Source organism: Umbelopsis ramanniana (genome assembly GCF_025399195.1).
Source record: "Umbelopsis ramanniana AG unplaced genomic scaffold K450scaffold_11, whole genome shotgun sequence".
Lineage (NCBI taxonomy): Eukaryota > Fungi > Mucoromycota > Umbelopsidomycetes > Umbelopsidales > Umbelopsidaceae > Umbelopsis > Umbelopsis ramanniana.
The window spans coordinates 135005-148914 of record NW_026252097.1 but is presented as its reverse complement, the minus strand read 5'-3'; the positions used below and the strand labels follow the sequence as shown (position 1 = coordinate 148914).

Here is a 13910-nt window from a genome sequence, read left to right as displayed (position 1 = left end):
ATCAAAAAATTTCTGCGTGCTGTTTCTATTTTTACAATTATTGCCCAGCCTCTTCTTCCCTATTTATTTCCCATTCGTCCTCGCCTCTTTCATCGCCACCTTGCTCTCTTCTTCACTATGCGCATCTCACTCTCTGCGCTCGGTCTGTTGGCTACTCTCGCTGTCTCTTCAGCTCTTCCTGTCGATTCCTTCCACGAAGACGCTGCTGTCACCACCACCACCACCAAACACACCACCACCACGACCCACACCTCCACTCACACCTCCACTCACACTTCCACTTCTACCAAACACACCACCACCGCGACAAAGACTTCCACTGCAGCCGCTTCTCATTCCACTGCTCCTTACGGAAGAGAAATCTCTCTCACCAGCCAGAGCGAGTTCTGCTTGTTCTTGCCTCCCGCTCCCGGTGATATCGTTGCCACCACCGAGACCACTGGTGTCCTTTTCTGTGCCAAGGGAAGTTCCGAAGCTCCTGGAGCAAAGACTTTCCCCAGTGGATTTATCACCACTAGCCACTACCTCAAATCTTCCAGTTACGTTCAAGTCACTGGTTTCTTTGATCGCACCAAGTATTCTCTCAAGTCTACCGATGGAGGTGGTAAGTAGTCTCGAATTTTTCAAAAATCGTGTCCCGCTGAGTTCCCTGAATTTTCACAGTAAACAATATAACTGATCTGCTTTGATTTAATTTATTTCAGGTCAATACGATAACCATGTAAGCCATTTTTTTTCATTTTTTTTTTTTCATCATCAGAACCACGTCCACTCATCCGTTCTATTCCATAGGGTAACGGTAAGCCTACTGGCGCTCAGTGCAAGGGTTACAACTACTTTGTCTCCCTAATTGAACCCGATGTCGACCGCTTCTGTATTCGTTGCTGTCAAAACAAGGTAAGACTCATCGACGGCTTTCCGTTCTCGTTTGTTCCACCATACTCACCAACTCACCTATTCTTTTTAACGCTACTTAGACTGACTGTAACACCGGAAGATCCGGATACGGCTGTCTTCGTGTTGTTGCTGGTGATTACAGCGTTTCCACTTCTCACGCCAACACTGACTTTGGCAGCGTCTTGGATGAGTTGACTGGTTACAGCCACCTGAATGTTATTGAATCTCCTACCAACAACACTCAAAACTCCCCCATCCTTGCCTTCCCTAACGAGATTGTCACTCTTGAGACCATGGGAGACGGTGAGCGCACAGCTGACCAGATCAAGACTGAATGGACCACTTTCATTAGTAAGCTCGTAACTGAGTATCCCAACAATGCTGCTGATATTCAAAAGCTTGACGCTGTCACCGCCAGTATCACCGACGTTGCGGGGTGGGATCAGTTTATTGAGTTATTGAAGGCCAAGGTTGATGCTTACTTGTACCCTAATGACACCACTGAAACTGACACCACTGGAACTGACACCACTGGCACTGACACCACTGGCACTGACACTACTGGCACTGACACTACTGGCACTGACACTACTGGCACTGACACGACTGGCACTGACACCACTGGCACTACTACCGATGATGTTCATACCAACGAATGGCACGAAGATGATGTGACTGAAACTTCAGGCGATGATAGCAGCAGCAACGACGACGACACCACCGGTGACCAAACCATTTCCGACACATACACCGACTATGTCACACTCGAAGATCTTGACACCGAGTTGAACTCCAAGTTCGATACCTTTAACTCCAAGATTCTTAGCGAGATCCAGGACTTGCTCAACAACTACAACCCTACCGCCAGTGTTCCCCCCACTGTCACTCCCACCTCCGACCACAACAACCAAGCAACTTGGTAAAGAAAAAAAAAGACACCAATAGAGGTTTATGGACCTCCTTCTCTTGTCATATTTAAATCCTCGTTTGTCCTACATTTCTGTACGTTTACATAACTTCATACATACACTCATTTTCTCAGTATCTCCGTTGCAATTATTGGTGCAACCCCACCCACCCACATTATAAAGTAAAATACCCCACGCAGAGCCGAGATAAACTCACTTTGCTGGATCATGAAATGGCATGGTGTGTATAGTTGAAGCCGGTGGAAGCGCTGCTGGCCGAGACGAGAATCTAGAGTGTCTGGAGGAATTCCGTCACCGCTGCTGTAGTACAATCGATCACACGGAGAAAGACCGACCGTGCGACATGAGCAGGAATGAATTGAGATTTATTTGTAAGTTTAAAGAAGACGACCACAAGCAAGAGGGAATATTTGGTTTGAGTGGAATGTATGTGGTGAAGAGGTGCTTTGTAAAAAAATAATTTTTTTTTCTACTTTAAATATGTATCAACATTAACCAAAGAATCGCAAGAAAAGAAATAGCACATTATTAAGAATTTGTATGGGGGGTGTGTGTGTGAGTGAGGTGAGCGTGTAAGAAAAGAAACGATCCTTTTTTTGCGAAAATAAAAAAAAAAAACAAACAAACGGTTCATTGATTCGTCGTCTACTTCTTCAAAAGACATTCAAAGCTTTGAGTGGAAGGGGTAGTGGCAACGGGAGTGGGAGCAGGCGTGGCAGCAACACGGTTGTGGGCCATATGGGCTTGGACCAAATGACCAGCAGCAAGAGCGGCACACAATGAAAGTTCACCAGCCATGACGGCGGCAACAATGATTCTTGCCAAACGCTGAGCGTTCTTGCCAGGTTCAGTAGGATGAGGACCACGAACACCAAGCATATCCAACATAGATTGTTGAGGAGGCAAGATCGTACCACCACCAATGGTACCAACTTCGATACTGGGCATAGTACATGAGATGTGAAGATCACGACCTTGGTTGACAGCCTTCATCAAAGTAATACAGTTGGAACTTTCAACGTTTTGTGCAGGGTCTTGACCAGTGGCAATGTACACAGCGGTAAGGATGTTGGCAGCATGAGCGTTGAAACCACCCAAGGAACCAGCCATAGCGGAACCAATCAAGTTCTTGCTAATGTTGAGTTCAACCAGAGCAGCCACAGTGGTCTTGAGCGTCTTTTCAACAACTTCACCGGGAATAATGGCTTCAGCTACCACTGATTTACCACGTCCTTCAATCCAGTTGATAGCAGCAGCCTTCTTGTCAGTACAGTAGTTACCGGACAAGGAGATGATTTGCATTTCAGGGAATTTCTCACTGATAGCAGCAAGTGCCTTCTCGCAACCTTTGGAAATCATGTTCATACCCATGGCATCACCCGTGGTGGTAGAGAATCGAATGAAAACAAGCTTGCCGGCCAAGGTGACCTTGAGCTTACGAAGACGAGCAAACCGAGAGGTGGAGTTGAAGGCAGCCATGACGGTTTCAGCACCAGTTTCTTCAATCCATCGTTTACAAGCAACAGCCGTTGTGATATTAGGGAATTCAACACAGGGACCACGCGTCATACCATCGGCGGTAAGGACAGTGGTAGCACCGCCACCAGCATTGATGGCCTTGCAGCCACGAGCAGCCGAGGCAACCAGACAACCTTCCGTGGTGGCCATGGGGATATGAATGCTTTCACCGTCAATGATCATGGGTCCAGCAACGCCAACGGGAATGGGCATGTAACCAATAACGTTTTCACAGCAAGCACCCATCACCTTGGAGTAATCGTAATGTTGAACGGGAAGAGCACTGGCTTCAAGCGTCTTGGTCATGGAAGCACGGGAGATCAAGCTACGTCTAACCTTGACAGCACGTTCAAAGTCTTGAAGAACCTTTTCCAAAGCATAAGGAGCAATTTTTCCAGCCTGGCAAAGCTGAAGCACTTCTTCATCGTTAAGAGCATCAGGGCCTTGTTCTGGGCTCTTCAAAATCACAGCGCATTCATCCAAAGGACGGATGACCTTAGAGTGAGCAACAGATGATCGGCGGTGACGATGGTGGGTTTCATGGTGAAGAGCAGGGGAAGCGGGGGCAGGTGAACCTTCGGACTTCATGGTAGGCACAACGTTGGTAACAGAGATCTTTTGCTTATCAGACAATTCGACAAAGGGGCTGACGTTTTCGGAAACAAGCGTTCTCTTCTCCTTGGACTGGTGTTCGACCAATTGCTTGGGTTGCTTAGCAACATTGAACAAGTAGGTATTCAAGAACAGGGAGAAAACCAAAGCAGAGGTCAACCATTTGCTAATGACAGGGTCCTGAATGTAGTCGGCATAAGAGTTGAACATGTAGTTGAGGGGCTTTTCCAAAATGGCGGGCAAAACAGAGTAACCTTGGTCGACGACATGGAATTGCAGAGGAGAGAAGACCTCGACAACCAAAGGCAGCGAGCTAGATTGTTGATGACGTTCATAGAGAGCCGAAAGGACTTTAGCAACCGAGGGGTCTTCAATGTTGACACCGGCCGTGGTAGTAGAAGGTGTCAAGGTGGAGCAAAGTTCGAAAAAGTGCATGACGAGGAAACCAACAATGACCAAGAGCTTAACGCGTCCCATGATGGGGTCGTCGACATTTTCACCTCCCTTCTTACCGCGAGCACTCTTGCTTTCGGGTTTCAAAGCCTTCAAGACAGTGCGACGAATGTGAACAGGGTTTTCGCTGGATGGGGCGGCAGCAATGGTCTTTGTAGAGGTATCAGTGGTACTGTTCATCTCCTTGATGCGTCTCAACTAAAAGCGGTAGGGGAAGAAATGGTTATTTAAATGTTGCCTTGGCGTCCATTTTTTTTTCAACTCAAACTCACCTCAAGTTTAAGAGCAAGGACAGCAGTGTACCAAGTAAACATAATGAGATAATCATAGGCAAGAAGAATAGCGCTCAAAAGGCAGAATTCTCTCAAACCATCAATGCCAGACTTGGCACCAAGGGCTAGGACAAAGATTTCCATGGAGCATTCACGGGCAACAGGGAGAGCAACATCATCGACGGCACGAATAACGATTTCGTGGACATTCTGCTTACTAATGGAAGTTTGTTCGCTGGACTGAAGAACACGTTTGGTCAATTTGAAAGGTCGCTCGAATCCGATGGTCACAACCAAGAAGGGGATGGCTTCGGCCAACACCACAGGATAGACATCCACGCCAAGGTAGTGCACGGTAAGCAGAGCCAGCATGAAGGAGAAGAATCCGGAGGCAATAACAGCAGTGGCTGAAAAAGGGAATATCCTGCATTAGGCAAAGGTTTGAAATACGAAGCATTACGAATGAAAAACTTACCAAGCGTGTACTTCGATCCCATTGCTCTCATGTTCACGTACAGAGAAACAAACGTAGCAATCATCATCAAATAACCAAGCAAAATAACCACAATATCAATGTTCTCAGCTTGAGAAATGAGTTCACTGATTCTATACACCACGTTACGAGCAATGATGAACAGCCAGACAAAGGTGTTTTGTTGTTGGTCATCCATAGAGGTATGTGAGATCAAAGCACCAGGAGGAAGAGTAGCGACCTTGAAAGCCCATTGCTTGGCCAATTCCTGACGAATGGTGCTGCTGGCATTGAAGGCATAGGACAGAATAAAGGCCTGAATCTTGTTTTGATCATCGGTCATTTGAAACTGGTGAGCAGCGGTGTTTAAGTGAGCGGCCACGGTAGCGGCAATGTCTTGGTCGGCATGGATGGCAGCAAGGTCGTTGTTCCACAAATCCAAAGGTGTTTGGCGGAAGCACTGATTGTTTGGCTTGTAACACAAATCGCTATCAAAGGAGTATTTCTTGGTGGTTTTAGGACCATCGGGTACCAAAACTTGATGTTCAACGACGTCCTGGAACTGGTAAACCGCCTCTAACACATCGGGCTTGATCACTCCTTCAGATCGCTTGGATCGGGTAGCACTTGGATCTTCGATAACAATTTGGTTCAACTGAACTTTGACCACAGCGTCGGACGGTATAGCCTTCAACTCCTTATCGCTCAACTGAGTGAAGGTGACAGCGTCTCCAGCACGGTAAGCAAATGTTGGGTGAAGACGAGTAGACGTTCCAGTGAAAATGTCTGACGTTTTGGCCAAGTTCAACAGCGCGAAATAACTGAAGGAGGCCATAATGAGCATGGCCACCATCATCTCGATAGGATTTCGCGCGGAAATACGAGCAGCACGGTGAATACCCTTGCCAAGCAAGGTGGAGATGGACTTAAAAGCACCTCCAGATGGTGATAAGATGCTCATTAGTAACGGGGGAGAGCTGAGATGATGAGGAGGGAAGGAGGGGTTGTGTGTTGAACAACAACAAAAAAGAAGGGAAGAGAAAAAAAAATTAAACTATGAAAGCTTTCAAAGAGGTGAGCAAAGAGGCGAAATGCGCTTTGAGGGAGCTTTGAGTAATTTTTTTGGGAGAGATGACAAGGAAAAAAAAAAAATTGTTGGTTTCTTTCTTCGTTTCTAACCCGCTGCTTTACGCTCATTCAACCCAAAAAAAAAAAAAAACTGTGACGGAAGCATGTCATCCCAAATCGATCTCAGCTTAATGCTTTGTGGCCGCCCCGCCCTGATGATTTGATTTGGCGCTTCCGCTCAGCTTGGATTGGTGTTGGATCAGACGTCGCCCCCGATTTTGAAAGCAGAGGGTGCTAGTAAAGCAATGATAAAGAGGTTCTTGTCATCGTTCATAACCCCCAACCAAATTTTCGATCCCCAAAATTAACCGCCCATACAAACACTGACGATCCCTCCAGATATTCGAAACCAAGATGAAATTTTTTTTTTCTTTCTCATCTTTAGCAGTGCTTGGCAAATAAAACATTATGTAATGGACACTTCATCCCACAAGAGACGTGGAAATGATAATGGTATTAACATAGCACGGTCAGCTAGCGAGCTTGGCGGCCGCGGTGAATAAATAAAAATAGGATACTCCTAGCCTACAAAGGCTAATCACAGCTTGCTGGCAAAAAATTGAGCAGCATCGGTGGTGGCTTCAGTGGCAATGGCCCGTTCCTTTTCATCATCTTCGTTGGACTTGAGACAGAAGCCATGTTTGGTGCCGGGGTACAATTTGGTCTTGACGTTGGTGAGAGACTTCTCTTTGGTAATTTGTTCGATGTCTTGTCTGTTCTTCTCCGACACCATAAAGTCAGATTCAGCATACTGTAGAAATGCCGGTATGGAGGGATCGATGTTTTCAACGTCACCAGGAATCTTCAAAAGAGAAGGATGACCGGCTGCGAAAGCCTGAACAGGCGACGGCGTGTCATTCGGTCCTTTGTTACCTAAAAGAATCGAATATTTCCCTCCAAAGCAGAAACCTATTGGACGATAGGATGAGAAAAAAAAGTTCATTGACCACCATATCAATCAATGACTTTAACCCTACCATGCACACCGATGGATTGAATGCCATAGCTGGCACGAAGGTCGTTCAGTACGGCGTGGGCCAAGTCTAGGACAACTTCGGGTTTAAGGGCCATGATAGCTCTGCCTGAGCTATAGATCATAGGGACCATTTTTGCTTTATGGAGAATGCTATTCACAAAACCGGTCGGCGGCTTCAAAAGAGCATCGGCAGGAGCAGCATAGCCTTTCATTAGGTCAGGCACCACTACCAGAAAGCCTGTCTGTCTGTTTATGAAACCTTAGCGCGTGAGCCCAATGCTTCCCTATATGAATAAACATTACCTTGCTATCTCGTCAGCGTAAAGCCGAGTATTGATGAACTCCCAGCCGAAAATATCGCCAATAATGACGATGGCCTTATCGGACTTGTGTGAACTCGAAGGGGTGAAATAAGCTTGCACCGAGCCAACGGTTTTGATGTCGCCTTGGGTTTCACCTGTCTTGAGAAAGCCGGTAACGCAGTCCTCGCAAATGACCTTATCGCCGCTCATAGTGGTTGAGGATGAGGAAGTAAGGAAAATTGGGACTGTCGTCGTGTTTTCATGCGCTTTTGCAAAAATTCCAGTCCGCCAAACGCCCGTTTGGCCGAATTGAAATAAGGTGTGCAACATGAGGTTGCGGTCATTCAACTCATTGGATGTGAAGGATCGTATTGTACTCTGCATAAAAACGCAGCATCGTCGTCTTGCTGTATCCATCCCAAGATTAAAAAAATTCTTCACACACTACGCCGTTCGTCATCACACGTAAGCACGCCGCGTCTTCTAACGTACTGTGAAAACGACGAGGCCTGTGTAGAATGCCATATCGGCTAGGAAATTCACGTGAGACATCAACATCTTTTACTGTGACATGTGTTATTTGAGTCAGTCAGAGAAGCGAGAGCGCGTCAGATTAAGGTGAAAGCGCGTGCCAATAAATAAGGTCAAAAAGGACCATATGCTAAATGTAATATATGCTATGCTATGCGATGCTATGGTTTGGTTTGGTGGATATGTGTAAAAAAGGTGGTTCACGTAAAGAGTGTCATGGGGGTTGCGGCAGCTTTAACTTGACCACCTTGTAAATTTTCTTCTCGGAGATACTTGGTAGGGAACTGTACAAGCTTTCCCTGGATCCCACTCAGCGCCTGTTCTACATCTTCCACAGAGTGTCGCTTTGGGTTGGCAATATGACCTGGAGGTATAAGAGTAGGATCGGGGACGAATCGCTTGTGTTCCTCAAAGCTGAGTACTAAGGAGAGTGAGACGTAAATTAGACATGGTGTATACGTAGATTAAATGAAAGGTGCAAGACATACCAGTATCGTCAGGTACACAACGGAATAAACTTCGGTATATCTTGGTATTAGAGATGGCAATGCGGTTCCAGTAGTTATAATAAAAGTCATCGTCCAGAGGGTCCATAACAATCGAGTCTGCATTGTCGTAGCCACGTAGGTCGTCATAAGGTTGAGGTGAAGCCGTCGGCATATTCAAAACGCCAGTGGAATCTGGCATCATGGATCCACGATGTGATTGCATATTTTGCATGCTTTCGCGCATATCGGTTGCTACTGTACGCTCGTGATCCTTCAGGAGGTCTAAATGCTCTTTAAATAAGTGTGTGCGTAGGGTATATGCAAATCGACCAGCCTTGTACTATATTGCGAAGCAAGGCATTAGATTGAATTCGTGAGTTGCCATAGCCAACATGTAAAAAAGTTACCTCGTTTCCGTTCATCCGAGAGGGAACCATATCGGTATCTTCGATGATCATGGCGACTTCTGAGTCTCGGGTTCCCAGTTGCGATCTAAGATAAAAACATTAGCCCAGTGCACATGATATTTGTTTCAATGCCGCATTGCCTCATACCTATCGTTCAAATTAGCTAAAAATGTGGCAAATGAATAAACAGAAAAAGTTATGAGGGGAGTCAGTCACTGAGTATATGTAGACACTATCATCACTTTGACCAGTGCTGAAGATATTTGAAAACATGTCACTCACCAGAGCCGCATATGACAAGTCGATCATCCACAATAAGCAGCTTGCTATGGATATATAACAGCTCGGTAACGTAGTCCATACGGCCATCGTTTATCTCCAGGCTGTTGGTACTGCTGAGGGTACCGCTTCGAACCATATCCTCGCCAACCGCCTCATCGCTTCTTCTAGTGCCAATCGAGCCGACGGAGCGAGACTTCTTATGCTGGCGTCCCTTCTTGCTGTTGCTTCGGGTTGGTCCGGTGGCCTTACCATTAACAGCCTCTACAGTGCTGTTGACTCTTTCCACGTTCTCATCGAACGAGCCCTGTCCGCCGTTCGACTGTCTGCTTTTAAACTTGCTATTGTAGTCTGTGTTGGATTTGATCTTGTCCCACGTTCGTAAGCTGTAAAACGAAATGTAGTCCTCCGGATTGATGTTCGCGTTCCTCAAGCGCTCAAGAATCGAGTTACCCCCACGGCTGATGGATACGTACTGTTGGTGCATCACCAGGCTGATGGCAATTGCGATAAGTCAAAATGTTACATAAAATATCTCATATACGAGTCAACGATGGTTATTTGGCTTACCGAAGAATGGAAGCATCGCTGGCTGCAAAATCACCAGGAAAAGAAGGTGCCAGCGGTATGACCACATATACCCTAAACCTCTTGCCTTCTTTATGTGCGCGCTTGATCCTTTCTACAATAGCCTGTCATGGATGTCAGTAGCGTGCTCACAAACAAGTCTACACAAAATAATCTCCTTACTTGTCCAATATTGTTCTTAATCAGTTTGTTATCTGGTTGAGTAGCAGTGACTAGAGAAAAGAAACCATAGCGCTTAGTAAACGGGGAACACTAGCATGGATGGAGCGTTGGTGAGACTTACTGAAAAATTGATTCTCTATGTACACAAAGTGCTTGGCCCGACTGATGGCCTCCATGTATGCATTGTATATAGAGAACTAGCAATAAGAGTGAGAAGGCGCACACGTGTCTGTCGTGAGGACGTCATACAGCAACCTCGACTTACCTCGCGCTCAACACCTTGGCTCCAATCCGAGCTGCTTCGAAGGACCTGAACGCGGCAGGTCCCTTTAAACTTGGTCTCATCGCGAGCCGGAACAAACTCACCCTTCGGCGTCAAAAATGGCAAATTCATTCGTTTTTGACCCTTCTGATTTTTGACATGATTCCAGCGCTGAACAAAGTGCCTTGCTACATCTCTGGCCGGTGTACCGACCTAAAACAGAGGTTATGTCAGAGAAGGATCGGCTTTTAAGCTAAATGTGCAGCAACCAAGCAGATTTTACCATTCCAATGGCAACGTCATGCCACGGCATACGAGGTGTGGTTCGTCTATCAATCAGTGTAGCATCGTATTGTTGCACTAAATACACAATGGATTAACGTACGTTATACAGCTGGTGAAGGCATAAAAATGGATGCACTTACCATTGGTGAAATCCTTAATACGTGGGTTATTGTAGTCTTGGCCAGGGAAGATTTCGCTTGTTTGGCCGTTCATAGAGTAATCAGACAAAGGATGTGAGTGGGTGTCATAGCGGCTGTAGGAAATGTTACGAAAAGATGAGACAGGTATGTCCAACGTGCTGTATGGATAGATTCAGTCTTACCCAAAGCATAAATCTAGTCCGCCAATGAAAGCCAGTCTGTAATCTACTACCAGTATTTTCTGTGCAATATCCACTGCTGATGAGTGATTGTATGCTTTTGCAGCCAAGTATCTTTTCAATCCTTTACCTCATGATGGGCCCAGAAGAGAGTGTCACCCGTGACGGCATTATGATCAGGATGCCGTTGGACTTGATAGAAGTTAATAGGTGAATGACCGCGAAGCAGAAGCCTTTGACTGACTCACCAAAGATATTTTTGTGCAGGCCACGAAGCGTGTTCTTGCTATGCTCGGAATTCAAAGCGAATCCCAAACCAACCTCTTTGTACAGAACAACATAAATGAGCACACCCTGTTTTGCTTTATACTGGAGCAATCGATCCAGACGATAGTTTTCGTTCTCTGCAGGAGGTCTTCGCAAGTACTGTTACCCCAGAAGGTTAGTGTTACAACATCAGCCAACGCATAAAAAGTCGTCGCTATATAAGCTTACCAATTCTGGGCTCTACATCGTCGAGCGTGTGTGTTAGCGAAGACATCATTGTACGAAAAAAAAAGATCCAGGTTGCACTTACCAACCACCAGTCTGCAATGTAAATCTCTGACTTTGCCGCAAGAATAGCTTCAGCGATGGCATCATAATAATCTAACAAACATTGATCAGCAACGCCAAGATTGGAAAACCTTATTGTTATCAACTATGTCGTACCATGTCCATCTACAAACCATTTGACCTTGGCATCATTTCGGATGGGAGCGAAAGAAAGGAAACGATGACGCTTCATCCAAGGACTGTCGGTTTGGACTTTTTTGATACTGGCCATCCAATCTTCTATGACACGATTGGCAGGACCTTTAATGTCGATGCGTCGAGTCTTGTTCTTGATGATAATATGATGTTGGTTGTACGGGGCTAGGAAGTGAGGAGCTGCGTCCACTTTGAAATACTGATCAAATAATAGCACATCGGTAGGTGTGGTTGAACCGATATCCTTGCAGAAGGCAATGTACCTGCAATGCAAACGGTTAGTTCATATATTCACTCACAGAACTGCGCACTCGCAGCTTATACAACCAAAAAGGGAGAGGAAACACTTGCGAGTCACGAAGGATGACCCATTCTTTGGACCATTTGGTGAAGTTGACTGACTGACAAACAGAGGGTAACCTTGATTCCATTCGATTTTCAAGGTACCCTTCTTTTCCCTTCCAGCCCATATCCCTCGTGATACTGATGGCGGATATTTCCAGAAATTCGCATAAATCATAATTGACCATCATGTATGAGGCCTTGATCAATTCCTTCAAATACTCCTCCAGTTGCTCTCTGCGTTTCAAGTTAGAGTCCTTTCTGTTTTCGTCTTGTTCATCCTCAAGTGTCCAGCCTGGAATAGACGTAAGCGCATGGTACAAGTGAGCCAGTTGATTAGGAAAATGGGGAGGGTGGGGTGCGCGCGTCGAGAGATTGGCTTTGAATTTCAGCGTTAGATGAAGCGAGTAAAAATCCACAACCGTGCGCTTGATCACCCATTTGATGTCACCATATCCAAGCTCTATCCGAAACACCCATTGTTTGTTGATTGCATGTTGGTCGATGAAGGAATCCGTGATAGCAAGCTAAACCAGATAAAGCGAAATTAGAAAAAAAAGGACAAAAACGTGAAACAGTTGCTTTGTTCTTGTTTACATACTGAAAGACAATCAAATAAAATAGGAGGCTATAGAAAAAAAATTCAGTGGACGAGAGGTTAGCCATGAAATTTTTTTTCCCTATGCATTTAAAAAAAGCTGCTCACTGGTTTTCGTTCGTTTTCATCCCGAGACATGGCAATGTAGGGCACAGAAAACGCTGGAGGGTAAAATGGTACAACTGGGTATGACGGAGCTACGAGTCGATTCTTCGTTTGCTTGGATATTGCATTAATATTATTCACAAGTTTCACTTTGTCAAACGTTTTCCCCCAATTGGCTCGGGCTCGATTGGCTATATGGTACCATTAGATCAATGCAAATATGACCTATCTCATTATATGGCTGCTGCACTCACCTTGCAACTCGCTATTTGTCTTCCGAAGTGGTGGCATGGGCCCATCTCCGTCGTATTTATGCAAATCAATAGTGGTGTGTTGGTCCTTCTCTTCTGGTTTTTGTAGTGGCAGACCATCCTTTATTTCATCAATAGTGTCATGATATTTATCACTCACAAATACACTGGAATCGTTGGATTGGACAGGAAGTTGAACGGAGGGATGAACGTTGGCTGGTGTAGTGGTGCCTGGCTGGTATTCATTGTCGGACTCAAACGGATTGGTAAAATAGTTTGGCTGTGTTTCAGCTTTTTCGGTTCCTGAAACTTGATAGCATTCCTCCATAGAAGGTAAATTTTCATCGTTGGCTATCAACTCTTGATACTGCATATCTTGGAGCGACAATGCTGGTTCTGGATGACTAGTCTCGATGGGCGGTGGAAAGACGTCTTCGTTTGTTTGTTCAGGTTCGTCTGGCTGAAGCAGACCCGGTAACGCCGACACTCGTCGTATGATATTCTGCCATCTTGCCACTGTGCCCTCGGGCAGACGGTTCGCAGAGTCTTGTTCAGTTGGTTTTGAGTGCGTGCTGTTGGACTGCGATGCAAGTTCTGATGCAATAATAGTATCGAGTCTGGAATGCGATCCCATATGCAACCGACTGTGATTGGAATGAAGCGAGGGAGTGCCCTGCCTTGACGCCTCCTGTACCGCCAGGTAGCTGGCGTCTGATATATTGGGGAATGGGTTGGACATGGAGAGAGCAGAGGACAAGGCTCTCAAAAACGGTCTTTACCTTTTCTACTGCATGATGATCTGAATCTCCGACTGCGCTTTGCCTAGCCCTCTTCTATTTGCAGTGAGCCTATCTACTGAGCAAGCCATATGTTGTGAGGAAACTTCCAAACATCGTAAGCCGAGCTTGACTTCAGGTACAAGCAAATATATTCTTTACTACCATGGAGTATCTCGCCTCAAGATTTTGACTCCCCCACCCTATG

The 13910-nt window shown here is 45.8% G+C and overlaps 4 protein-coding genes across 4 annotated transcripts; 1 reads left to right on the top strand and 3 right to left on the bottom strand.

The window, feature by feature from the left end:
- Nucleotides 1-72: 72 nt before the first annotated feature.
- On the top strand, nt 73-2268 carry K450DRAFT_228956 (uncharacterized protein). Its single transcript, XM_051587014.1, has 5 exons — nt 73-604; nt 705-721; nt 793-897; nt 978-1766; nt 1886-2268. Exons 1-5 carry the CDS (start codon nt 118-120, stop codon nt 2054-2056), a joined length of 1569 nt encoding a protein of 522 aa, XP_051447093.1. The 5' UTR covers nt 73-117; the 3' UTR covers nt 2057-2268.
- A 110-nt stretch (nt 2269-2378) lies between these two features.
- Nucleotides 2379-6320, bottom strand: K450DRAFT_228949 (uncharacterized protein). The gene is made up of 3 exons (XM_051587013.1): nt 5157-6320; nt 4682-5088; nt 2379-4607 (listed from the first exon to the last, which is right to left on the bottom strand). Exons 1-3 carry the CDS (start codon nt 6112-6114, stop codon nt 2472-2474), a joined length of 3501 nt encoding a protein of 1166 aa, XP_051447092.1. The 5' UTR covers nt 6115-6320; the 3' UTR covers nt 2379-2471.
- Nucleotides 6321-6655: 335 nt separating this feature from the next.
- Nucleotides 6656-7880, bottom strand: K450DRAFT_184918 (uncharacterized protein). The gene is made up of 3 exons (XM_051584413.1): nt 7561-7880; nt 7259-7503; nt 6656-7190 (listed from the first exon to the last, which is right to left on the bottom strand). Exons 1-3 carry the CDS (start codon nt 7767-7769, stop codon nt 6820-6822), a joined length of 825 nt encoding a protein of 274 aa, XP_051447091.1. The 5' UTR covers nt 7770-7880; the 3' UTR covers nt 6656-6819.
- Nucleotides 7881-8003: 123 nt separating this feature from the next.
- K450DRAFT_206568 (uncharacterized protein) lies at nt 8004-13738 on the bottom strand. Its single transcript, XM_051584748.1, has 21 exons — nt 12930-13738; nt 12679-12866; nt 12574-12600; nt 11982-12499; nt 11592-11893; nt 11458-11528; nt 11376-11387; nt 11129-11306; nt 11011-11072; nt 10884-10942; nt 10702-10814; nt 10560-10636; nt 10280-10489; nt 10136-10211; nt 10015-10064; nt 9835-9956; nt 9268-9758; nt 9133-9148; nt 8986-9070; nt 8579-8918; nt 8004-8511 (listed from the first exon to the last, which is right to left on the bottom strand). Exons 1-21 carry the CDS (start codon nt 13663-13665, stop codon nt 8291-8293), a joined length of 3954 nt encoding a protein of 1317 aa, XP_051447090.1. The 5' UTR covers nt 13666-13738; the 3' UTR covers nt 8004-8290.
- Between the last annotated feature and the right edge of the window lie 172 nt (nt 13739-13910).

Excerpts from the sequence above, each read along its gene's own strand:
- K450DRAFT_228956 (XM_051587014.1), top strand. The coding sequence starts at position 118 with ATGCGCATCTCACTCTCTGCGCTCGGTCTGTTGGCTACTCTCGCTGTC. Across the intron at positions 898-977 it reads TTCGTTGCTGTCAAAACAAG|ACTGACTGTAACACCGGAAG; the intron begins GTAAGACTCATC and ends AACGCTACTTAG. Across the intron at positions 1,767-1,885 it reads ACTACAACCCTACCGCCAGT|TGTCCTACATTTCTGTACGT; the intron begins GTTCCCCCCACT and ends TAAATCCTCGTT.
- K450DRAFT_228949 (XM_051587013.1), bottom strand. The coding sequence starts at position 6,114 with ATGAGCATCTTATCACCATCTGGAGGTGCTTTTAAGTCCATCTCCACC. Across the intron at positions 5,089-5,156 it reads GGGATCGAAGTACACGCTTG|CCACTGCTGTTATTGCCTCC; the intron begins GTAAGTTTTTCA and ends TCCCTTTTTCAG. Across the intron at positions 4,608-4,681 it reads TCCTTGCTCTTAAACTTGAG|TTGAGACGCATCAAGGAGAT; the intron begins GTGAGTTTGAGT and ends TACCGCTTTTAG.
- K450DRAFT_184918 (XM_051584413.1), bottom strand. The coding sequence starts at position 7,769 with ATGAGCGGCGATAAGGTCATTTGCGAGGACTGCGTTACCGGCTTTCTC. Across the intron at positions 7,504-7,560 it reads TACGCTGACGAGATAGCAAG|ACAGACAGGCTTTCTGGTAG; the intron begins GTAATGTTTATT and ends TTTCATAAACAG. Across the intron at positions 7,191-7,258 it reads TCAATCCATCGGTGTGCATG|GTTTCTGCTTTGGAGGGAAA; the intron begins GTAGGGTTAAAG and ends ATCGTCCAATAG.
- K450DRAFT_206568 (XM_051584748.1), bottom strand. The coding sequence starts at position 13,665 with ATGTCCAACCCATTCCCCAATATATCAGACGCCAGCTACCTGGCGGTA. Across the intron at positions 10,065-10,135 it reads CATAGAGAATCAATTTTTCA|TCACTGCTACTCAACCAGAT; the intron begins GTAAGTCTCACC and ends TCTTTTCTCTAG. Across the intron at positions 9,759-9,834 it reads AGCGATGCTTCCATTCTTCG|CCTGGTGATGCACCAACAGT; the intron begins GTAAGCCAAATA and ends AATTGCCATCAG.